The sequence below is a fragment of the Trichechus manatus genome, unplaced genomic scaffold (assembly GCF_000243295.1).
Source record: "Trichechus manatus latirostris isolate Lorelei unplaced genomic scaffold, TriManLat1.0 scaffold00002, whole genome shotgun sequence".
In the NCBI taxonomy this organism is placed as follows: Eukaryota; Metazoa; Chordata; class Mammalia; order Sirenia; family Trichechidae; genus Trichechus; species Trichechus manatus.
The window spans coordinates 18,785,020-18,810,989 of NW_004443938.1; the positions used below are offsets into that span (position 1 = coordinate 18,785,020).

The 25,970-nt window shown below is 36.7% G+C and overlaps 1 protein-coding gene across 1 annotated transcript; it reads right to left on the reverse strand.

The window, feature by feature from the left end:
- On the reverse strand, window positions 1–24,984 carry MYCT1 (MYC target 1). The gene is given in 3 exon segments (XM_004368821.3): window positions 1–3,274; window positions 24,788–24,872; window positions 24,874–24,984. Coding segments are annotated over 3 exon segments (708 nt in total). The 3' UTR covers window positions 1–2,762.
- Between the last annotated feature and the right edge of the window lie 986 nt (window positions 24,985–25,970).

Genomic DNA, 25,970 nt, shown 5'->3' on the forward strand with positions numbered 1-25,970 from the left:
TCATTTTACATTTTCTTACCTTCTTGCTTTTTAGAAGGGAATGTTCAATATCAAAACTGTACACCAAAGTTAGCATCAGTTTAATTTTATTTCATAATCAACAAAACATTAAAAAAATTACAACCAAAAAAAATCTCCAATTTTTGCTTTCATTTCACATTTCATACACCGAACAATATTTACAAGATAATCATTCTGATTGTTTCATAATTCAGGGCAGAGGAAGGCAACAATTTGGCCAGATGGTTAAATACACCAGAAGATTTCTGCTCTCGTTTCCCTAATTTGAGAGATATAAAGCAGTTTTTACTTCCAATATAAATTCTAGGTAAAAAGCATACACTTTGCTTAATTCTCACATTACACATTAAGGATGATATACAAGTAAAAAAAAAAAAATGGTTACTAAGTTAACACTCTCTTAAAATCTTACTTGGCTATATGAAAACTTCTAAATTTCCTTGTTAAAAACCAATTTACAATAAGTTGGTTATTTGGTGAGTTTTTTTCTCCGTCCCCTAACCTTCTTTCCTTCCTTCTTTCTTTCTTTCTTCCTGTCACATTGCATTAGAGAGCATGCACTTGTAGACATCATTAAGAATAACTATCTCCAAGGTTGAGAAGGGACAGTGTCCATAAGTTGTGGGGTTGTTAACCATTGTCATAAAACAATATGTGTACTGTTTAACGAGAAATTATTTGTTCCATAAACCTTCGTCTAGAGTTCAATTAAAAAAAAAAAAATAACCGTCTTTGAGGAACAATGGATAATACAAGCTAAATAAAAGTAATAAAGAAAATGCTATCAGAATCTTTTATTACATAAGAATTATTACATTCTTGAGCCAGACACTATTAACTCTGACCACTGTGTTACCAAAACTCTTTGCCATCGAGTCAATTCCCATTCATAATGACCCTACAGGACAAAGCAGAACTGCTCCATAGGGCTTCCAAGGAGCAGCTGGTGGATTCGAACTGCCGACCTTTTGGTTAACAGCCTGAGCTCTTGACCACTGCGCCACCAGGGCTCTGACCACTGCATTGTAGAAACTAAAATGGGTGTAAATTTTCTTTGCTAAAAATCCCAATTTTCAGAGAGAGAAACAAAATGTTCATTACATCAGAAATGAACCACAGACCTTGTTAGTAATACTCCAGTGAACTCATGTCCTAAAACAAAAAAGAGGCATCTGGCCACTGAAATGCTGGCACTCAGATTTGGGGATGTGCCGTACTTTACGAGGATGGCAACTTATAGGAGTGGACCTCTTAAACAAATGTCTGCGCCAAGGTCCCCATGCCATATGGCATGGTTTGATCATTGTACAAAGACTCTTCAGAGATTTGGGGGTTCAGAATTCATAGAGAAGCAGACAAGGGCTGATGCCTGGTGGTTAAGAGTCAACCCAGGAAGGAGAATTCTTCACGAACGTAACATCTATTTCAGTGGCAGACTCTGTTTCCCAGTGACCCTTACTTCTCTCGTCTGGAAGGAACAAGATTCCTAGACCAACTGCTTTCCTAGTTCCTAGATGTAAGCACAGTAAAAAAAAAAAAAAAAAAAAAACAAACTTGTCCTTTAAGAAAAATGTAAGTTCAAACTTTGTTTTTAGGTCAAACGATTTGCATTTGTTGTTTTTTTATAATAACATAGCATAACTACGAGAGTAAAGAAGTTATATCATCAGGTTAGTAACAGATTTTTGCCTCAGTGAAATAACTATTCTTGGGAAACGTACACAAAGAAAGTGTCTGGGAAAATATAAGTTTCAAATTTGAAGTGTCCTATAACACCAGCAGGAGCGCTGGTGGTGGAAACGGTTAAGTGCTTGGTGGCTAACCAAAAGGTTGGTGGTTCAAACCTACCCAGCAGCTACATGGGAAAAAGACCTGGCAATCTGCTCCCGTAAAGATTACAGTCTAGGAAACCCTATGCGGTAGTTCTACTCTGTCACATGGGGTCGCTATGAGTCAGAATTGACTCAGTAGCACACAGCAACACAACAGGACACCGAGAGAGTTCAGCTTCCTTTGCTTGAGTCCCTCACTTTTCATAAATCAATAAAATCAAGAAATTAGAATTTTTTATGCTCTGTCAGTTTCTGCCCACATAATCCACTAACAATCCAAGTTGTAAGATGTCAGTATGGTTCACTTGTCATTCTAAGAAAGTAAAATTACAATTCTGTAGGATAGAAGATTTTTATAAAAAGTGACACAGTAATTTCTTTTCCCCTTTATAGTCACAGTGGAATATACATGATTGTAAACCACACATATCAAGCATTTTTAGTATATATATACTATATCACAGCTGCTTGTTAGAATCGCTATCTTTAATAATTATTACATTGAATACAAAATGTAAAAACCTATTGCCGTTGAGTCCATTCCAACTCATAGTGACCCTATAGGACAAAGTAGAACTGCCCCACAGGGTTTTCAAGGAGCTGGCGATCTCTTGGTTAGCAGCCAAACGCTTATCTACTGTGCCACCAGGGGCTCTAAATACAAAACACATAAATATGTAATTATTTGGAAAAAATATTACTTTTTAGTAAGACACCCAAAAAAATGTGTTCAAAGAAATTATATTATACATGGTTAACGTCCAACTTGCGTGAGCATATTTAGCTCGAAGTTCCTTAGTAGTCTGAGCCATGGCCTCAAAATTCTGCTTAGCCTATTCATAATTTCCTTTCTAAAAAGGACAAGAAAACAAAGAAATAAAGGAAGAAAAAACAACCAAAACACCCTACTCAGGAATCTGGAAATGCCTTTATGATAGACTCATACGCAGGTGGTGGTGGTGGTGAAAAGCCAATGCGAAGGTTGTTATTGGACCAGTGGAAATCAGGACGGCTCAGGCTGTGCGACGTGTTGCTGGTGGGAGAGGCACTGGAAGAAGGGAGTGTCATCAGATGACTGTCAGTTTCCACGGGAAGTGGTGGGCATTGCAGAAAGGGATGGAAAGTAGAAGCCCTGAAGCTTGATTTTCTTGGAAAGGAATTTGCTTGTTCCATGGAAGCTTGTCGCTGGAACGTGAGACTAGCCAGGCTGAGGTTGCTTCGACGTTCACAGCCGCTGTGGCGGTAGAATCCAGTTCTGCTGAGTCCGTGGTTGTAAGAAGACCTAGGTCGCCGGTTGGTACTCCACTGCGAGATGGAGGCGCTGGCTCTTCTTCGAGACAAGCAAACAAACAGAGCCCAGATAAATCCTCCAATTACAAGTCCAATTGCCATGGACACTGTGAAGGATATTATAAGATCCTCTGAAACAAAACAAAACAAAACCCAAATAGCTAAATCAATTTTTTAAATAGGTATTCAACTAAAACGACAAGTCAGGGTATAAACAGTAACTTACTGAATACATGATTAACTTCAACCTACTTTCAATTAGGGAAACAGAAGATTGTGCTAGATGTATATGAACAAATGGAGGCTGATATGCTTCCACTTATTAAAGAAAAAGGATATCAAATGAAGTTTTTAGCTGTAGCATTCCGGGTTGCTCATGCTATTTTATAATCTTTATGAATTGAGAAGTAAAAAGAGTTCCATAGTTCAGCTCTTAAATTTTTTACAGGGTTACAAAAGCAGTCAAAGACTATTTCCTTTTGAGTTACAGTACTAGCGAATGTGCCAAAATGACAAATAATTTGACCTTGCCTTTTTCTCTGCTTTCATCAGTCCCAGTGATGTCTCCCACCTGCAGGCTTCCTGATGTCTCAGTTCCTGTGCTCAGTCTGAGACAGAAAGCGCTAGGGCAGCACCATCTGCTGGGCTGACTGATTTATGTCTGGTTTCCTGAACTGAGCTGTCACCTGTAACTGACTCCTGATGACATGACCTATACAGAGACAATTGGGCTCTAACTTGGTCTCCAAGTTCCAGCTCATGCTGCTATCATGCCCTTGTTGTGATAATGAAACTCCTGTCTCTAAAGCACCATAGAATCTCTGCTATTCACCAGTATCCTCCAATTCATAGACACTATAAATTGTTCAGATTTCCTGTTCTGGAAAATATGTCTATATGGAAATTCTGCCTCACTGCCTGGCCTTGTGAACTAAAATCATACTGTTGATTGAAACTGGGTAGCTGAGCCCTTGCTTTACATGAAAAAACTCTCTAGATATTAGAAGACCCCTCCAGCCTCACCTCCTATCACATTTTCCCAGCCTCTAAACATGTTGATTTTCTCACTATCCCAAAGCCTTCCAAGTCCTTTCAAAATTCTATGTTTTTCCATACATTTTTCCTAGTATCTGGTTAGTATTTTTTAATCTGTGTCTGGAAAACTCATTCTTCAAGATCCATTTCAAATGTCACGTCTTTAATGACCGAAAACCAAACCCATTGCCATCAAGTCGATTCCTTCTTTAATAAAGCCTCCTAAATGTCCTAGACAAAAATTAGTTACTGTTAAGTAGAGAGGCAAAGCTAGCTTATCTAATTGCTCATCTAGAGGTACTGTACTGAGAACACCATGGACTGCAAATTAACTAATTGGAGTTGTGAGATTGGGGAGAAAAAAAAACACAAATTCTTTGTAATTCCTCCCATCAAAAAGTAGAGTCAATTTTCCCACCCCTTAAATCTGGGATGACTTCGTGTCTTGCTTCGACTAATAGCATGCTCAAGCGTAAGCTTCAAGATACTTTTCAGCTTCCACCCGTGCTGTTCTCTGCACCTTGCAATTGCCAGCAGGTGAGCAAACCCAGGCTAGCCTGCTAGATGGTAAAGGATCATGGCCTGGTCCCCTCTATTGCCCTGGCCAAGAGCCCACTAACCTCCAGACATATGAATGGGAACATTCTAGGTAATTCAAATACTAGTCAACCTACTAACTGATTGCAGACACATGAGAGAGCCCAGCAGCAATGAGCCAAAACCAGCAGAAAATCCATTAAGCTGATCCCGGCCCAAATTACCAACCCACAGAATCTTGAGCTAAGCAAATAATTATTGTTTTAAGTCACTGTGTTTTGGGGTGATTTGCTCCACAGCAAAAGCTAGCTAATACAGGGGCTCCGAACTCAACTCTGTTCCGAATATGTTTTGTGATTTTAGGGAATTTGTTTAAACTTACTAATATCATTATTTAAAAAAAAAATAGTTAGATTTTATGATTGTCAAGGTTCGTTCCAGCTTACAGTTGTAATCTATGACAATACATAGAAAATCTAGGGTGCAGAAATAACAGAACAAACCAATGTTAATAATTACATAAGAATAAACATAACTCCCTAGTTTTAGGGCATATTTTAATTCCTACCTTATATTGTCACATTTATCACCTATGTTCAACTATATTCACTGTGTCCTAGTTCCACAATTATCTTCACAAACATTCACACAAAAATCCTCTAAAATAGTAGTCTATATCAGATATAAACAACAAATTCCTTATAATAGGAAAAAGACTTCTAAACAATAAGATGATTTAGGACAGATCTGCTAAGCCCTGTATTGTTCTTTTAAAATGTGTCTCAGAAAAAACATTGAGTCATAGCCTGAAAATTCAATCCCTTAAGACAGGGATTTCATAGACTTAGGTTCTATCTAGAAAAAAAGCAAGTAAATACAGCCAGAACCTACGATAAGCCTTCTTGGTGCTAGAGTACAATTCCAGATTAATTTGTAACTGTCAGTGCCCCAAATAGTTAGAACCCAGCATTCTCCTTAAAAAGAAGTTACAGGAATTCTTGGTTGCCAAGGAAATGACAGTCATATAAATCAGAATTTCCCAACATTTCTTTTGAAAAATGATAGAGAACAACAAGAACAAATAAAACTACACAAAATGTATACTTTGCCCTCACTAAAAGACAAAAAACATTCAAATCTCAAGTTACCTGGAAAACGAACAAGAAAATAAACATACCAATAAATTATCTGCTATGCTTCCTCTCCACAAACCTTCATGGAAAATAAGGACAAATCTGGGAAATGGTAACAAGTGTATTCCGGTACAAGAGCACACTGCGAACAGGGAAGGGACCTACACGGGCACGCTGCATACAGGGAAGGAACTTACAAGAGCACGTAGGAATGCAAGGAGATAGTCTAGAACAGGAATTCTTACCGTACTTCCAAGGAAGAAGAGAGTAAGAGGACATTCACAAAAGACCGCATATAGTATGATCGCACTTATAGGCGATGTCCTGAGTGGGTAAAACTATAGAGATAGACAGTAGGTTAGTGATTGCCCAGGGCTGGGAGGTGAGGTGAGAGAGAATGGAAGAGACTGCTAATGGATACAGGTTTCTAGGAGTGTGTGTGTGTGTGCGCGAGTGTGTGTGTGTGTGCGCGTGTGTGCGTGTGTGTGTCCGCACTTGCGGAAATGTTCTTAAATTTTATTGTGATGGTTGCACAACTCAGTGACTACAATAAACCAAACAAATCAAACCAGTTGCCATCAAGTCAATTTCAACTCATGGTGACCCCACGTATGTCAGAGCACAACTGTGCTCCATAATGTTTTCAATGCTGATTTTGGGGAAGTAGATTGCCAGGCCTTTCTTCCAAGGCACCTCTGGGTGGACTCTAACTGCCAGTCTTTAAGTTAGCAGCTAACAGCTTAAACATTTGCACTACTCATGGACTCCTGTGACCATAACAAAAACATTTGATTGTACATTTTAAGTGGGTGAATTATAATGTGTGTGAATTATTTCTCAATAAAGCTTTTTTTTAAAAGAAGAAAAAACGAGGAAAGGTGCTTTTTGGAAACCACCCAATGAAAGGGGTAAAGAAGAAAGAGTGAAGGAAAAACTTAGGATGCTTCAAGACAAAATTAAATCAAAAGCAATCAAAGGAAACACATTTCTCCCCCACCTACATCCTCCAAAATTAAAACTCAGCTGCTAAAAACACTATACTTTTCTACACAGAGATAAGAGGGCGTGTTTCAACTAAGAATCTCAAAAACCACTCCCAGTCACCAGTCCTGTCCACAGAAATTCAGAGGCACAGTTTTCATTTATTAAAACATAAAAGCCTCCAAAAAAAGAAAAGACAAAATGAGAGTCAACAGTTTTGCTGATAAAAACCCTCCCCCTAAAAAACAGCAAAGCAAAAAAATAAATAAAAACTGTAATATAGTAATCTAAAACAGAATAAATATTCTCAAGTAAGTATTTGAGAGGAGAAAACACTAAGAATCAGAACTTCAAAAATTTAGAACACAAATGAAAACAGAAGAAGATGAAGAAGAAACACAGGGAAAAAATAACAGACAAGCCCCAAAATCATATCGGGAAACAAAGTTACAAAGTGCTCAGGGAATCATGGATTTGAGGTATGCTACTAAAGCTGTAAGGCTTTAAAGACACAGAAAACTTTCTCAGGATCACAATAACTTACAAGGGAAAGAGAATTAGGCTGGCTCATGCTTCTGAACAACAACATATCAATCCAGGTAACAATGAGTAACATTTACAAGAAACTCAAGGAAAAAAAGTGTGAAACAAAAATTTCATATCCAGCCAAGCTCTCCTAAAGATCAAGATTATAGAAAAGCAGTTGTAAACTTGCAAGAGATCAGGAAATTCTGCACCTACGAGCTCTTGGTTAGGAATCTACTAGATGAACTTTAACCAACCAAGATATGAGCTGCTTGGTTGGTTAAAGTCAAATTTTCAGCAAAGTGACTGATGGCAAGCATTTAACAGATTTAATTGTAGATTTAAGGCTTAAACAAAGGTAGTAACAAGGTAGAAAAATAATATGTTATACAATATATCCCACCCACTCAGTGCCATCGAGTTGATTCCGACTCATAGAGACCCTAAAGGACAGAGTAGAACTGCCCCATAGGGTTTCCAAGGCTGTAAATCTTATGGAAGCAGACTGCTACATCTTTGTGCCTCAGAGCTTCTGACAGGTTCCAACCACTGACCTTTTGGTTAGCAGCCAAGTGCTTTAACCACTGCACCACCAGGGCTCCTTTATATGATGTATACTGTATGTTATTTGTTATTCCTCAACATGATAGAAATAATGCAATTGTTTTTGAATTATCTTCAGCAAAATTTTACTTGCAGGTGATATTGATGATACTGTTCGATAATTTCCCAATTCTGTTAGAACATCTTTCTTTGGAATGGGCACAAATAGGGACCTCTTCCAGTCGGTTGGCCAGGTAACTGTCTTCCAAATTTCTTGGCATAGATGAGTGAGTGCTTCCAGCGCTGCATCCCTTGGTTGAGACATCTCGATTGGTATTCCGTCAATTCCTGGCTCCTTGTTTTTCGCCAGTGCCTTCAGTGCAGCTCAGACTTCTTCCTTCAGTACCATCGGTTCTTGATTATATGCTACTTCCTGAAATGGTTGAACATCAACCAAATCCTTCTGGTACAGTGACTCTGTGTATTCCTTCTATCTTCTTTTGATGTTTCCTGTGTCATTCAAATTTTTTCACATATTTATATTTATATTGCAGCTCGAGGCTTGAATTTCTTCTTCAGCTCTTTCAGCTTGAGAAGTGCCAAGAGTGTTAATCCTTTTTGGTTTTCTAACTCCAAGTCTTTGCACATTTCATTATAATACTTTACTTTGTCTTCTTGAGCTTCCCTTTGAAATATTCTGTTTGCTCTTTTACTTCATTATTTCTTCTATTCACTTTAGCTACTCTGTGTTCAACAGCAAATTTCAGAGTCTCTTCTGACATCCATTTTGGTCTTTTCTTTCTTCCCTTTCTTTTTAATTATCTCTTGATTTCTTCATGCATGACATCCTTGATGTCATCTCACAACTTGTCTGCTCTTCAGTCATCAGTGTTCAATGTGTCAAATCTATTCTTGAGATGGTCTCCAAATTCAGGTAGGATATACTCAAGGTCGAACTTCGGCTGTTGTGGTCTTGTTTTAAATTTCTTCAGCTTCAACTTGAACTTGCATATGAGCAATCGACGGTCTATTCTGCTGTCGGCCTCTGGCCTTGTTCTGACTGATGATATTGAGCTTTTCCATCATCTCTTTCCACAGATGTAGTTGATTTGATTCCAGTGTATTCCACCTGGCAATGTCCACATGTATAATCGCCATTTACGTTGTTGAAAAGGGTATTTGCAATGAAGAAGTTATTGGTCTTTCAAAATTGTATCATGTGATCTCTTGTGTCATTTCTGTTACCAAAACCATGTTTTCTAATTACTGATCTTTCTTTGTTTCCAACTTTTGCATTCCAATCACAGGTAATTATCAATGCAACTTGTTTGCAAGTTTGATCAATTTCAGACTGCAGAAGTTGGTAAAATCTTCAATTTCTTCACCTTTGGTATCAGTGGTTGGTGTGTAAATTTGAATAATAGATTAACTGGTCTTCCTTGTAGGTGTATACATATTAGATATTATCCTATCACTGACAACATTGTATTTCAGGACAGATCTTGAAATGTTCTTTTTGATGATGAATGGCATCATCAAATGGCACCATATGATTGCTTGATTCAAAATGGCCAATACCAGTCCATTTCAGCTCACTAATGCCTAGGATATCAATCCTCAAGCATTCCATTTCTTTTTTGACAATTTCCAATTGTACTTGATTTGTACTTTGTACATTCTATGTTCTGATTATTAATGGATGCTTGCAGCTGTTTTTTCTGATTTTGAGTCATGCCACACCAGCAAATGGACGTCCCAAAAGTTTTACTCCATCTAAATCATTAGGCTCGATCTACTTTGAGGAGGCAGCACTTCAGTCGTATTTTGAGTGCCTTCCAACCTGAGGTGCTCATCTTCTAGCACTATATCAAACAATGTTCCGCTGCTATCCATAAGGTTTTCACTGATCAATTTTTTCAGAAGTAGACTGCCAGATTCTTCTTCCCAGTCTGCCTTAATGTGGAAGCTCCACTGAAACCTGTCCACCATGGTAGACCCTGCTGGTATTTCAAATAACAGTGGCATAGCTCCCAGCATCACAGCAACATGCAAGCCACCACACTATGACAAACTGACAGATGAGCCGTGGACATTAATAATAAGCAATCTAAATTTTTGAATGAATATAAACATAAGATAGAGCTACAGAAGTTATAAAAATTACATATGAAAAAACATATTATACTGCTTTTGGTATGAATTTTCTTAATTTTTGTTATTCAATTGATTTCATTTACATGAAAATGACTCCTTAACCCATAATGTCTGTCAAAATATATATATTAGGAATTATTGTATGAATTCTTACGACCTTGTTATAAAGGTAATTTTTTTTAATAGTTACAAATGATAAAGCTAACATGAGATTTTCTAAGACTTCTGTGATGTATGATAAAAACTTGTCCATCCTGAAAACCTTCCTTGAATACAAACATACAAACTGTGAAAATAAACCCAGCAACGCAAAAAAAAAAACAAAACAAAAAAACATAACAAAGAAATATCAAGAATCATGTTTATTCCAGGGTGGTTATAAGTAGGTTAAAAAAATAACTATGGTTAATCATTTTTCTGACCAAAATTGGAATCCTGAAAATATATAATGAAAATAGCAAACATTGGCCACACAGCTTTAAATTTTCGTATACAGAGTTCCATTCTGACATACTTTTGACAATAAATTTTGGCAGTCTTCTTTGTTTTTAACCTAGTATAAAAGTAAATGTATCTGAAAGAATAAATAAACTTGCACAAATATTCCTTCTTTAAGAATTACTTGCCTTCATATTCTCAAAAATTTTAAGACAGAAAAACATGAGCCATAATTTTCCTTGATACATTATAGTATACTGTAACTAATTACATCAAATGATTCTCTTTAAAATGCAGATCTCCTTTTGAAGATAAAAGGAACAAATTCTAATATTGGTAAGGCATCGCCATATCATATAAAGTAGATATTGTTATACTAATTGGTGTCTACACAACTCGAAAGAGGCCTGCACATAAAAAACCCTCAGTGAATGAAAGCTGTTATCACTGAGTCAAGAGACTTATGTAAGTAATTTGACCCTTCTTGGTCTAATAATAATGGCCACTTTAATGCCTTCTAATTCTAAGAATCTAACATTAAATCTGGTTTTCAGTAAATCTATCAATGCTTCAAATACTGTTCTTTAGCATTAAAATTTAGTAGAGGTCACCATCTAGTGGCCTTGGATTGAATCGTTCCAACATTCGAAAATTGATTTTATCATTGGCAACAAAATGGAACATTAATTAAAAAAATTCAGAAAACCTTTTACAGTTATAAGAATCATAAGCTCTGCTACCGCTAAAGGAAGTGAAGTCATACTGTTCTTGGGACCTAAAGTGTATGGGAGGATCATTTGGCCAATAGGAAGACTTTTGGGGAAAATATGATTTTAAAAGAAAATGATATCTAGGGTACAGAAAACTCGATTAACTATAATAATTTAAACAGTCAAAAGAGTAAATATGTTCCATGTTTATCTCATCTTTCATAAAATCCTAAGGGTTTTATTTTCACAATATATTCAGAAATCAGTCTCTTCTTGCTATCTCCTCTACTACTACCCTGGTCCTAGTGACCATCATGTCTGAGCTGGAATATTGCAATAACCTTCTAATCAGTCTTTCTGCTTCTATCTTTACCCCTGTGCACTCTACTCTCAATAGGGCAGGGAGAATGTAAGCCAAATCGCATCACTCCTCTCTTTAAAACCCTCCAGTGATTCTCCATTTCTCTCAGAGGAAAAGCTAAACTCCAATAAATGGCCAAAGGCCTTATTTGATCAGTTACCAATTATATGATCTTATCTCCTACTACCCTTCACCTGGTTCATTCCATTCCAGCCACACGGTCCTCCTTGTCATTCTTTAAACACACAAGACACGCTCCTGACTTAAGGCCTTGTGCTGGTTGTTACTTCTTCCTGGAATATTTCTTCCTTCAGATATCTATATGGCTAATTTCAGCTCTTTGCTCAGATGTCACCTTCTCATTGAGACCTGTACTGAACCCCTATTTAAAATTTCATCCTTTCATGTCTCCAATGCCTAACTAGCACTCTTGATTTTTCTTTTTCTTTCCATGTTAATGGAAAATAGACTTGTTAATTTATACTCTGTAAAAAAAAAAAAAATTGGAACTGTTACAGGGGTATTATGGGCTGTCAGTATCATTACATTTGAAAGATAGTAGGAATACTTATATCTGGAATGGGAAAAAGAAGCTTTATGGAAGAGCTAAGATTTAAGATGTCTTTTTAGGTATGTCTGGACATCTGATGGACAAATAAGCAAAAGGCTAGACGACAAACCCCAGATTTGGAAGTAGGTTGGATCAAAAGCACAGGATATAAGTTATATTCTGAAGATGAGTCAGCCAGTACTACTAAAGTAAAAGGTATATTCAAAAGGAACAAAAGTAGCATATCTCCTTCTGGATATGATGAACTAAGTTGTATCTAATCATATTTCATGCGGATGAAAAATATTTTTCAAAATCTATATGAAAGCATCAGAGATCTACCAAGACAGTGCTAACTCAAGAGAGCAAATATGAGGAGAAAAATACAAAATATCTTTTGTCACATTAATCTGCAAAGAGAGGCAAAGAATCTGAGTAGCACTGTATGAAAACACAGCAAGCTTGGAAAACAAAAACTAAAGATCAGGGATTGCTAAGGAGGAAGAACCCTGGTAAGCATTCCAGACTCTAGGTTGGGCCTCTGAATAGCTACTCCTTAGGCAATCAGGAAAAAGAGAAGACCTTGAAACATAGATACAAATCAGCTCAATTTCACACTGGATTAAGGTGATCTGCCCCCAGCCTTCCTCTCTAGAGGAAAATAATCTCACTCAAAGTCTTAAATTATTTCTACAATGTTCAACATTATGTTAGACTGACTAACACATTATAAGGTACTCTAGGAGATAAGATCAAATGGACAAAAACCAGAAGAACAAACAATAGAAAAAAATCCATAAATTATTAAGATATTAGAGTTATCGATACAAATGTTAAAATAACTGTGAATCAATATGTTAAAGAAAATAAATAACAAGTGTGAAAATTTCAGCAGAGGAAGGGAACCTATAAGCATATTAAAAAAAATTCGAATGCAAATTAGAAAATATTTTAACTGAATTATATTTACAATGTGAAATATCAAAATATGTAAGATACACCTAAAGTCATGTTTAAAGAAAAATTTATAGTCATAGACATAGAGGCATATATTTAAAAAGAAGAATGGCTTAAAATCAATGCTATAAGCATCTATCTCAAAAAACTAACAAAAGACCACCAAATAAAATCTAAAGAAAGTATAAAACAGTAAATAAGAGAAAGAAGAACTTAATGAAATGGAGGGGAGGGGAAAGAAAGAAAGAAGGGGAGAAAAAGAGGGAGAGGTAACAAAGATAAAAGTTGTTTCTTTGAAAAAACACCAACAAAAATGGATAAACTACTGTTAGGAATGATCAAGGGAGGAGAGAGAGAGAGAATTACTATTATCAGGAATGAAAAAGGAGGCATCAGTCAGATGTTACAGGCATTAGAAACATATGAATATTAGATTCCACTTCCAGTAATTGCCAAATAACTTCCTAATGTACTGACCTTTCCTGGTATATAATGACTATAAAAACTCTGGATACAATACAAAAAAAAAAGAACAACAACAACAGAAAAACCCACCTAAAGTGTAGGCAAATATTGGAGGGGAGGGGAGTTTACACTTGGAAGAGAAGAACAGCACTGGCCGAGTTTCCTTTTTTTCAAACCTGAGGGCAGACTTCACTCTAAACTATATGAGAGGGACAGGTAAAACTTGAATAGAAAATGTCCATTATTTCTGGTCTGGAGAAACAGGCAGAGTTTGGTGACACCAGAGCTAATAAAATGTGAGGGGAGAAATCCTGAAAAAAAATCGGAGAGAAGGAGCCCTAAATTCTGTTTACAAACTTTTCCGAAATCTAGCTAAATCCAAATGCCCTGAGGGACCAAGCTACTGAGCTGAGGGCTGGAGATCATGGTCTTGGGGGACATCTAGCTCAACTGGCATAACATAGTCTATAAAGAAAGTGTTCTACATCTGACTGTGGTTGAGTAGCGTATGGGATCTTAAAAGGCTGCGAGTGACCATCTAAGATACATTTACTGGTCCTATTCCAGCTGGACCAAAGGAAAATGAAGAAAACGAAAGACACAAGTGGAAGATTAGTTCAAAGGACTAATGAAACACAACCTCCACCAGACTGAGCCTAGAACAACTAGATGGTGTCCAGTTACCACCACCAACTGCTCTGGCAGGGATCAGAATAGAAGGTCCCCGACAGAGTGGGAAAAAAATGTAGAACAAAATTCAAATTCACAAAAAAAAAAAAAAAAAAGGCTTGCTGGTCTGGCAGAAATGGGAGAAACTTTGAGAGTATGGCCCTTGGACACCCTTTTAACTCAGTACTGAAGTCACTCCCGAGGTTCACCCTTCAGCCAAACATTAGACAGTTGTTTAGGGCCAACAGAGCTCTGGTGGTGCAGTGGTTTTAAGAGCCTGGCTGCTAACCAAAAATTGGCAGTTCAAATCCACCAGCTGCTCCTTGCAAACTCTATGAGACAGTTCAACTCTGTCCTATAGGGTCATTGTAGGGTTGGAATCAACTTGACAACCATGGGCTTGGTTTGGGATTATAGCACCAACAGTGACTATGTGTATTCCTTCCATCTTCTTTTGATGCTTCTTGTGTTGTTTAATATTTTCCCCACACAATCCTTCACTACTGCAACTCGAAGCTTGAATTTTTTCTTCAGTTCTTTCAGCTTGAGAAATGAGGAGAGTGTTCTTCCCTTTTGGTTTTCTAACTCCAGATGTTTACATATTTCATTATAATACTTTACTTTGTCTTCTTGAGCAGCCCTTTGAAATCTGCTGTTCAGCTCTCTGACTTCATCATTTCTTCCATTTGCTTTAGCTACTCCACGTTCAAGAGCAAGTTTCAGAGTCTCTTCTGACACACATTTTGGCCTTTTGTTTCTTTCCTGTCTTTTTAATGACCTCTTGCTTTCTTCATGTATGATGTCTTTGATGTCATTCCACAACTCGTCTGGTCTTCAGTCATTAGTGTTCCACATGTCAAATGTATTCTTGAGATGGTCTCCAAATTCAGGTGGGATATACTCAAAGTCGTACTTTGGCTCTTGTGGACTTATTCTAATTTTCCTCAGCTTCAATTTGAACTTGCATATGAGCAATTGATGGTCTGTTCCCCAGTCCGTCACTGGCCTTGTTCTGACTGATGATATTGAGCTTTTCCATCATATCTTTCCATAGATGTAGTCGATTTCATTCCTGTGTATTCCATCTGGCGAGGTCCACATGTGTAGTTGCCGTTTATGGTATTTAAAAAGCGTATTTGCAACAAAGAAGTCATTGGTCTTGAAAAATTCTATCATGTGATCTCCAGCATCATTTCTATCATCAACGCCATGTTTTCCAACTACCAATCCTACTTTGTTTCCAACTCTTGCATTCCAGTCACCAGTAATTGTCAATGCATCCTGATTCCATGTTCAACCAATTTCAGACTGCAGAAGTTGTTAAGAATCTTCAATTTCTTCATCTTTGACCTTAGTGGTGGTTGTGTAAATTTGAATAATAGTCATATTAACTGGTGTTCTTTGTAGGCATATAGATATTATCCTATCACTGGCAGTGTAGTACTTCAGGACAGATCTTGAAATGTTCTTTTTGATGATGAATGTGATGCCATTTCTCTTCAATTTTTTATTCCCAGCATAATAGACCATATGATTGTCTAATTCAAAATGGCCAATATAAGTCCATTTCAGCTCACAAACACCTAGGATATTGATGTTTATGCCATTTCATTTTTTATGACTTCCAGTGTTCCTAGATTCATACTTCGTACATTCAATGTTCCAATTATTAGTGGATGTTGGCAGCTGTTTCTTCTCATTTTGAGTAGTGTCACATCAGCAAATGAAAGTCCTGAAAGCTTAACTCCATCCACGTCATTAAGGTCAACTCTACTTTGAGGAGGTAGCTCTTCCTGAGTCATCTTTTCAGTGCCTTCCAACCTCAGGTGCTCATCTTCCTGCAATATATCAGAAAATGTTCCGCTGCTATTCATGAGGTTTACACTGGCCAGTTTTTTCAGAAGTAGACTGCCAGCTCCTTCTTCTAGGTCTGTCTTAGTCTGAAAGCTCTGCTGAAACCTATCCACAAAAGGTGACCCTACTAGTATTTGCAATCCTGGTTGCAAAGCTTCCAGTATCACAGCAACATGCAAGCCACTACAGTAAGTCAGCAACATGCAAGCCACAACAGTAAGTCATTCAACCGTTGGTCAACATTCAACCATTTCATGAGGTAACATATGATCAAGAACGCATGGCACTAAGGAAGAAGTCCAAGTTGCACTGAAGGCACTGAGGAAAGACAAGGCTCCAGGAATTACCAGAATACTAATTGAGATGTTCCAAGAAATGGATGCAGCCCTGGAGGTGCTCACTCGTCTATGCCAAGAAATTTGGAAGACAGTTACCTGGCCAACCGACTGGAAGAGATTTATATCTGTACCCATTCCAAAAAAGGGGGAAATTATCTAACAATATCATTAATATCACACACAAGTAAAATTTTGCTGAAGATCATTCAAAAGCAGTTATAGCAGTACATTGACAGAGAACTTCCAGAAAGTCAAGTAGGATTCAGAAGAGGATGTGGAACAAGAGATATCATTGCTGATGTCAGATGGATCCTGGCTGAAAGCAGAGAATACCAGAAAGATGTTTATCTGTGTTTTATCGACTGTGCAAAGGCATTTGATTGCGTGTATCATAGCAAACTATGGATAACATTGCTGAGAATGAGAACTCCAGAAAACTGAATTGTGCTCATGAGGAACCTGTACTTACACCACAAGGCAGTTGTTTGAACAGAACAAAGGGATATAGGGATACTGCATGGTTTAAGGTCAAGAAATGTGTGTGTCAGGGTTGTATCCTTTCACCATATTTATTCAATCTGTATGCTGAGCAATTGCTGACAGGAATTAAAGAAGGCCCACAAATGGAGAGATATACCATGTTCATGGAATGTAAGGCTCAATATTATTAGGATGTTAACCCTCTTTAAATTTGTCTATATAGTCAATTCAATGCCAATCAGCAATTTTTTAATAGAATTTGAGAAAAAATTTTAAATTTTATATGAAAAAACAAAGGATCTGAAAAATCTGAAAACAATCTTGAAAAGGAACAAAGCTGGAGAACTTACATTGCCCAACTCTAAAACTTACTCTAAAAATCAGCAAATAGTATGAAACCGAAATGGAGAATCCAGAAATAGACCTACATGTATACACTTATTTGGACATTCTGTTTCAACAAAGATACCAACGTATTTCAGTGGAGTACAGAAGTTCTTTCCAATAAATGGCGCTTGAAAAACTGTACACCAGTACAGGAAAATAAGTAAATAAATAAACCTGAACCTCTACACTATAAACAAAAGTTAACTGAAGGTGGACCATGGTCCTAATTATGAAAGAACTTGAAGATAAAATAGAAGAATATATTAATGACTTTAGATTAAGCAAAGTTTTCTCATACAGGTTCCAGGAATCAACACTCACAGAAGAAAAAGAAAAAACTATAGACATTATAAAAGTTTAAAAATCTGTGCATCCAAAGACACTGGTGAGAAAGTAAGCAAGTAACAGACAGTAGAAAATATTTACGAACACAGATCTGTCTGTAGACTGATAACCAGGACATACATAGGACTTTCCACTCGGTAAAAAGAGGACCAAAACAAAAACAGCTAAACTGGGCAAAAGATACAAATAAACATTTTCAAAAAATATATATTCAAAGGCCAATAAACGCAAGAAAAAATTCTGAACACCAGGAGGTCAGCAAATGTTTTCTGTAAAGAACCAGGTAGCAAACACTTTAGGCTTTGCAGGTCATATAGTCTGTGTCACAATGACTCGATTTGGCCATTGTAGCACAAAAACAGCCATAGACATGTAAACAAATGGGTGTTAATGTGTTCCAGAGTTTATTTAAAAAGACAGGTGGTGGGTCAGAGTTGGCCTGCAAGCCATAGTTTGCTAACCCCTGTTCAACATCATTAGCCATTAAGGAAACGCAAAGTAAAACCACAATGAGATACAACTACCCGCTGACCAGAATGGCTAAAATTAGAAAGGCTAACAATACAAAATTTTTGGCAAGGATGCGAAGCAACTGGAACCCTCATACAGTGTTGGAGGGAGTTTTAAATTGCACATCCACTTTGTGAAAAGGACTGGCAATTTCTCATAAAACCAAGATACACCAACCCATAGACTCAATTCTAGTAAGTTACTCAAGAAAAATGAAAAAAACATATCTACAAAAAAAGACTTTTGCAGGAATGTCCATTGCAGCTTTATTCTTAATAGCCAAAACTGGTAACAATCAAGGTGTCCATCAATAGGAAAATGGATAATCAACTTGTGATATGTAATGAATACTATTGAGAAATAAAAAAGAACACATGGATGGATAGCAAAAATATTATGTGAGAGAAGGAAGCCTTACATTAAAAAGTGAACACTGTATGATTCCACTGGTGTGAAGTTCAAGAGCTGGGAAAACCAATCTGTTCTAGAAAAAGAATCAGAATAGTGATTTCCTCTCAGAATGGTATGGGAACGGGGAATGACTGAGAAGGGATATTGGGGAATTTTTGTAGTTGATGATAATGGTGTATATCTTGGTGTGTGGGTTACCCAGGTGTGTACATATTTGTCAAAACACAGCAAATGTTCAATTATGATTTATGTGCTTCATGTTTGTTAATGTTGTATAAGCCATTGTATATAAATTTGACCTTAAAAGGAAAAAAAACTGTAAAAAAAATATTGAATTCCAATTAATGATATGCACGCTGCAGTAATTAGGGGGTAGTGTATTGATGTCTTTAATTTACTTTGAAATATATCAATAATAGGTTGATGGGTAGATGTGTGATAAAATGAGGAGAATAAAATAATAGTGAAAGAATCTAGGTAGTAGATATATGGGTATTCTCTGTAAAATTCTTTAAACTTCTCCACAAGTTTGAACATTTTCATTTTAAGAAATGTTGTAAAAACATATGAAAGTATCATGAACAACTTTAAGGCAATATATTAAATATTTAATTTAAGTAGAAAAATTCCTAGAAAACCCAAATTGCCATAACTGACAAAAGAATCAATAGAAAATCTGAGTTGTTCACTATTATTAAAGAAAGTGAATCTGTCATTTAAATCCTCCCTATCAAGAATACTACAGATAATTACACTGGTGAACTTTTCCAAATATTTAAATCATAAACAATTCCAATAGTACACAAACTCTTTCAGATAACAGAGAAATAGGGAGCACTTCCCAAATTGTTCTATGAGACCTGCATAACATTGATACCAAAACCCAGTAAGAACATCACAAGAAAAGACAATGACAGACAAATTTCTCTCATTAAGTTTGATTCAGAAGTCTTAAGGTTGTGGACTTTTCAAAAGTACAGCATTCCAGGTTCCACTTCACACCTGTTGTTGTTGTGTGCTGTCCAGTCAATTCTGACTCATAGCGACCCCATGTGACAGAGTAGAACTGCCCCCGTGTGGTTTCCTTGGTTGTAATCTTTACAGAAGTAGATCAACAGGTCTTTACTCCCACGGAGCCACTGGGTGGGTTCAAATAGCCAGTCGTTCAGTTAGCATCTCAGAGCTTAATCATTGCACCACCAGGCTCCTTATTTCCAACCTACTGAATCATAATCTTTGAGTTTGGAGTCCAGCGAGAGATGAATTCTTATAATTCTCTCCAAGTAATTCAGATGCAACAGTGTGAAGGCCCAGCATTTGTAGACACTTGTTTTCCAAACTTTCTAGGTAACTGTGATAAGGGAAATAAGGCCATTAATGTGCAATGATGCATAGATGTCCAAGACTTTAAAATGCAAGTTGTAGAAGAAATGCATTTGAAATATAGTCAGTATTTGCTTACTATTTTTGGGAGCGGATATAGACGAAATCTTTGAGGCATATGCCCAGCCTCTAAGTCCCCCATCCTGAGCTTCTCTGGAAACATCCCTATTTCCATTATCTGGGGTAGAACCCTAAGAGTCATATTTTTCTACAGGGTGAGGAGTACGGGTTAGAGCTATTAACCAAAGTTTTCTCTCCTTGTCAGCGTTTGACTCCACAACAAATCAATTCACAACCCTCATCTCTTCAGTCATAGTGATCAAACTACCTTAGAGGGAATTCACGCTGTTGGCAAGGATGCACAGAAAAAGCAATGCTTAGCTTTTAAATGACTATATGAATTATTAAGTATATAAAATAAATGAAAATCTTGAAAACCAATCTTTTTACTGCAATAAAACCAACCAAACCCATTGCCATCGAGTCAATTCCGACTCACAGCGACCCTATAGGACAGAATAGAACTGCCCCATAGGGTTTCCAAGGAGCGCCTGGTGGATTCGAACTGTCCACCGTTTGGTTAGCAGCTGTAGCTCTTAACCACTATGCCACTAGGGTTTCCTTTGTACTGATATTCAAAAAGAGAAAAAAAGAGTATTTCAGACTTTGTTTCAGTCTAAAAATGCTAAAAGCTTAAAGAACTCAAGAACATCACTCTATACCATGAAGAGCAGTATAGAAAAGACTAAAGCATGGCTTATGAGCCAATCATGTGCAGCATAGACAGGAGTAGTTTTGGAGAGACAACGAGAAGAGCTGTAGAATATATGGCTGGTAAGTGTTTGGGAGAGGGGACCATCTCTCCACCTTTTCCTGTGATGAGCTGCAGGTTGATTTAGGGGAATCCCAGTGAAACTGATGTCCATTCCCAGATTCCTGGGGTCTAGATGGGGAAGATGACAAGGCCCACTGTGAAACCCTGAGTGCCCACAGGGCAGAGGAGAAATAGGGGGAGGAGTAGTACCCCTGGTATGAGCCCCCCAGATGCAGCCCAGCCTCCTGAGGCTCCCTTAGTCTAGAGACTTCTAGGACAGTATCCAGAATTGTTCTGTGCCATTGAGGCAAATGGAAAAGCACCTGAGTGAGATCCAGGAGACCAGAAGGGACTTTATGGAAAAAAAAAAAAAAAAACCTATGCCATTGGCAAATGTTGCATACTACCAGCTAGATTTTATAGTAAGAGAATTCAGCAGTGGAGGCAGAGGAGAGAGGTCAGTGCACCAAAAGTAGATGAGAAATACTTGCCAGTAGATGTCGGCAGAGGCCAGAACTTGATCAAGAGCCAAAGGCTCTCTTTCCAATACCCAAGATGGTATAAACCTCTCACACCCACCTCACTTCCTTTCTAACCTTAGAGAAAAGTCCCGGGGAGGAGGAAAGAGAGACGTCACTAGATTGAAAGTGATTAGTTCAATTAGGTTGAACTTTCGTACTGATATTCAAAATCTTACGAAATCTCCCTCCAACGTGCTTTTACCAAATATATCCCCGTAACTTCCATACACAAACCCATTCATTTCTCCACAAATGTCTTGTGTGTTTTTCCTTCTGCATAGCTGCTAACAACATTTCTCCTTAGCCCTCTGAGTTTCTCGGACTACCCCTTATTTATATCACTAACACTGAACACACTGCCTAATATATAATGGATGGCCAGCCAACACTTCCGAGTGAAACAATGAATAAGGTAATGAGTTAAAAACGAATGACTAAAATGTCTCCCTGTTTGAATCTTATCTGACTGCCAAGGAACAGCTGACGTCCCATATTTTTCTAAGAAGGAATTAGGCATCATTTCAGTCCATATTTAAACTCCTATAACATATTGCCAATCATTGCTATTTGAACCATTACCTTGTATTCTTTTGTTAACTATATGTGCTTATATTCTCATGTTTGTCTGGACACGTGATCATCTCCAAAAGTATCTTCTTGAGGACAGGCATTGTACTTTTGGTGAGGATTAAATAAAGTGAATAAATGTAAGCTCTTAGACCCCTATTTTCCCCCCTATTTTTCACAATACCAGCCAAAACAGAAAAAAAGCATGGTAAGGCAGTAAGTATAACCAAAACTATATCTTCTTCAGGATTCTCAAGAACTAAGAGGATAACTGAGTTCAATGATACTTGTCAACTCTTTCCTTAGAGCAGGGTGCAGGAAATTTTCACAGATTGTTTCCTGTTGTTTTCACGAGGGATGTTTACAGAGAAGGAATGTGCATTAAAGAAAGCAAAGGTGAGAAGGGCAAGGAGCTGGTCTTCAGCTGTGTTGTCACTCTCAGACCAATTATGTGGCCAACTCTTGGGCCGATTAACACTTGCACAGCATTTAGTAAGTTTTAGTGGGTGATTACCAAGAAAATGCAAGCTAGCATTATTGGTAATAATCTAGAATCATGATCTGATTTTTAGCACTCACGCAAGTTAAACCAGGAAAACTATATTTGGAAAGCAACTTAAACACTTAAGTGTTTTAAGTCTGGAAAAATTCTATAAATAAATGTACTAATTTTGCTTTTCTAAGCTACTCTTTCTTTATTCTCTGAATTCTTTTTTTATTCTCTGAATTCAAAATGTCAAGTAGGCAGTTGATCTGGAAGCAATAGAGAGTGTACTGCACTTTATAAAATTTTCAAAATAATATTTTTGTAGAATCAGTGATCAAAGTAGGTATCAATATAATAAAGAATGAAAATGAAAAATAGTTGCATTCGTATTTCAGAAGACTTACATTTTTTATCTTTACATTTACCTTTTTACATTTTGCACTTAGTATTTTTTTACCCTAAAAGCAATATTGTAGTCTTTCACATATTTTCCACAAATCCTCAAACATTACATATGTCTGCTCAGCACATTTGCATTGATTTTGTTAATGCTTATCAACATAGTACTCCGTTCCTGGTTTTCACGATTTCCATCTCTTTTCTGTTATATTCATGTACTAAAACAAAGGAACACTAAAACAAAGGACTATCTTCGGAACAATAAATTTTAATTCCCTCTCAAGCATAGATTTCCATAGGAAAAAGCTAAATTTTTGAGGATCAATAAATAGACTTCTATTACATATCCTCTTATTAATATCAGATTCATTTTTATTATTATTATTCATATTTTAGTGAGTGGATAATAATTTTTTTTCTTAAGTATATCTGAAATTTAACTTTGAAGAGTTTGAAAAAACTCTGGTTTTCGCACGTTAACTTTGAAATAGAAGTTATTTTATTTTTTTGTAAAATTACTTATTTTTATGCTGATGAATTTAGTGTAAAGACACTCTACCTACTTTTCAGTGTGTGTTTAACACATTCACTTTCCATGTAAATGAGGACAGTAAATGATGTTGTGCCAAACACATATAATTAGACCCCTCACAATTCAAAGCCTTATTTTCTATCAGTAGCTACCTAGAATAACTCAGTACCAAAGCCAGTCTTTAAAATATGCAAGCATGATTTATTTTCTTTTTGCTAATTTTGTTATATAGTTATAATACGATGCTCACCAATGTCTCTGCTGTCCAGGCTTAAAGCAAACATAAATGGTTGATGGAAAACGAACTAATTCCCTTCATGCAATCGTCGCTAATGGCTGACAACTAGGTGAGGTTGTTAGGGACGGTCAGTTAATTTTACTTTTCACGAGACCATCAGTTCCCGAAACACTCCCTGGAGCCACAGCTAAAAGGCTGAAATAGTTGTCTGAGGGAATTAAAACTGGTTCTGGACTTAGAAATAGGACCATAGATCTCTTCATAAACTCCAACTTTTTAAAAAAAAATTAACTCAAATCACCCTCTTTACTTTTAAAATGTCCCTGAACCCAACAGTTGTTGTTGGGTGCCATTAAATAGATTCCAACTCACAGCGACTCCATGTGACAGAATAGAGCTGTGCACCATAGGGCTTTCTCCGCTGTGAACTTTATTGAAGCAGATTGCCAGGTCTTTCTCCCTCGGGGTGGCTGGGTGGGCTGAAACCACCAACTTTTCAGATAGCAGCGCAGTGCTTAATCTTTGGGACACCAGAGCTCTTTGAACCCAAGAGTACATGTCAATTTTACATCTTAGCCCTTCTTCCCTGTACTGCTAGTCTCGAGCAGCTGGTAACTTTGAACTCAGCACCATCCTACTGCTGTGAACATCACGGAGCCCTTGCCTATAAGCTTCTACTGTGTCTGAAATCAGCCAAAACCACCTTTCTAGTGTTCCCTATTTCCCCTGTTAGAGGCTTCCTTTGTAATATTATACATGTTATTTCCCTGTAATTGTTTCTATTATTGTTTTCTCTAATTTCATAACACCATTCCATTTTTTTATCTATATGATCACATTTTAAATTCATTCACTTGAGTGCAAATTTGTTATTTAGATTCACTTTGGATATTAAAGAGTATAACATTAAGAACATAATAAATTAAAATAACCTCTATAGAAATTCTTGGTTTCATTAAATAAAATACATAATCTATAACTTTAAAGAGAAATAAAACTCCGTTTTTTCGACAAAATCTGCATGGTCATATCCCAAACAGCAATTACTTCTACCTTTAATTCTCTTCTCCTTTTTTTCTCATTTTTTCTCATTATGTTTTGTAACCCCTGCCAAAATCTACTCTTGGAGCCTACATTCTTCTTGAATGTCTTCGTAGTACCTTTTAAAAACATTTCTATATGAATATACTTTTTGAAATAAATCTATGAAAACTTTATATAATCAGTTCACAGAAAAAGTCTCAGAGATTTTCAATATTTTGATAAATTATGGAGTACATCCAATTTTAAATGTAAAATAAGTTAAAGAAAATATCTTACCCCAAAAGTTTTCTGGCCATGGACTCCCTAAACTTGTTGTGTTATTAGCCATGATATCCACAAGAAATAAAAGAAAGAGAAGAAAAGAAAGAAAGAAAAGCCAATATGTCCAAAAGAAGCACTTTGATTCTATGTCTTTGTGGTTTAGCAAGAGAAAAGTAATTTTCACACAACCCCTCATATACGCGTGTTTGCATAAGAGGAAATAAGTGTATCATGTTTCCTGCTTTTATACTCAAATTAGCAACTGCTTTTTTCTTATCTTGGAATTCCACATGGTTCCTGAGACACAAAACAATTTCCTTCTCGTCATTTCCTCAGCTAAATTACTAAGCACCTTCTTCTCAGCCACCTCCAAAACTGCTTTTGGGATTAGAGGCTCTTTTTCTTGGTCTTTGTCCATCCCCCCTATACAAAAAAAGATTTCAAACACTCAGATTCAGAACTTTGGGTTAAATGAATGCAGGATAGAGAAAGAGATTCTTCTCCAATGTTTGAAAATTATATTTATATAGTAAACAAGGGAAAGAAAATTATTCAGAATTCCATATTCTCTTCAAGTACGATGAATTAGTTAAGCCTAACGTCCTTTTTAAAAATAAAATTTAATTAGTAAAATTCTTAACATGTCTCTTTCTCTGTATTGGTATATTAATTTTGAAAAGGCAGTTCTTCAGTTCATCTCATAAATATTTCCATAAAAAGTAACTTATACTTTCTATTACTCTTTCACTGGTATTTGAATAGGAAAAATAGTTTCTACACTGAAGGAACCTATTTAAAATCAACTGTGGGAAACAAATGCAAACATTCAATTACAGCAGAAGGTAAAATGCTATAGCAAATAGTTCAATGATTACAGTCATTTGTTTTTCATGGAGAGGTCTGAGAGGGGAGAGGGCTTTTGTACAGTGTATGAGAGTAGGGGAATAATTTTCCAGGCGGAGAGCAAGTGAGAAGGGATTGCATGCAAAAAGGAGAACAAGAAGAGATACCATTAAAACTCACACTGGATATATTCTGAGCGTGGTTGTAAGAGAATTGGCTTTAGGGAAAAGTTACATGAAACTTTTCAGGAGATGTAGATTAGTTAAAATTTCAAGAGGCTTTGTCTGAAAAATTCATTGGTTTAGACTGGATCCTATGAGCATTGGGAAGCCATTGGAAGTGGAAGTAACGATCC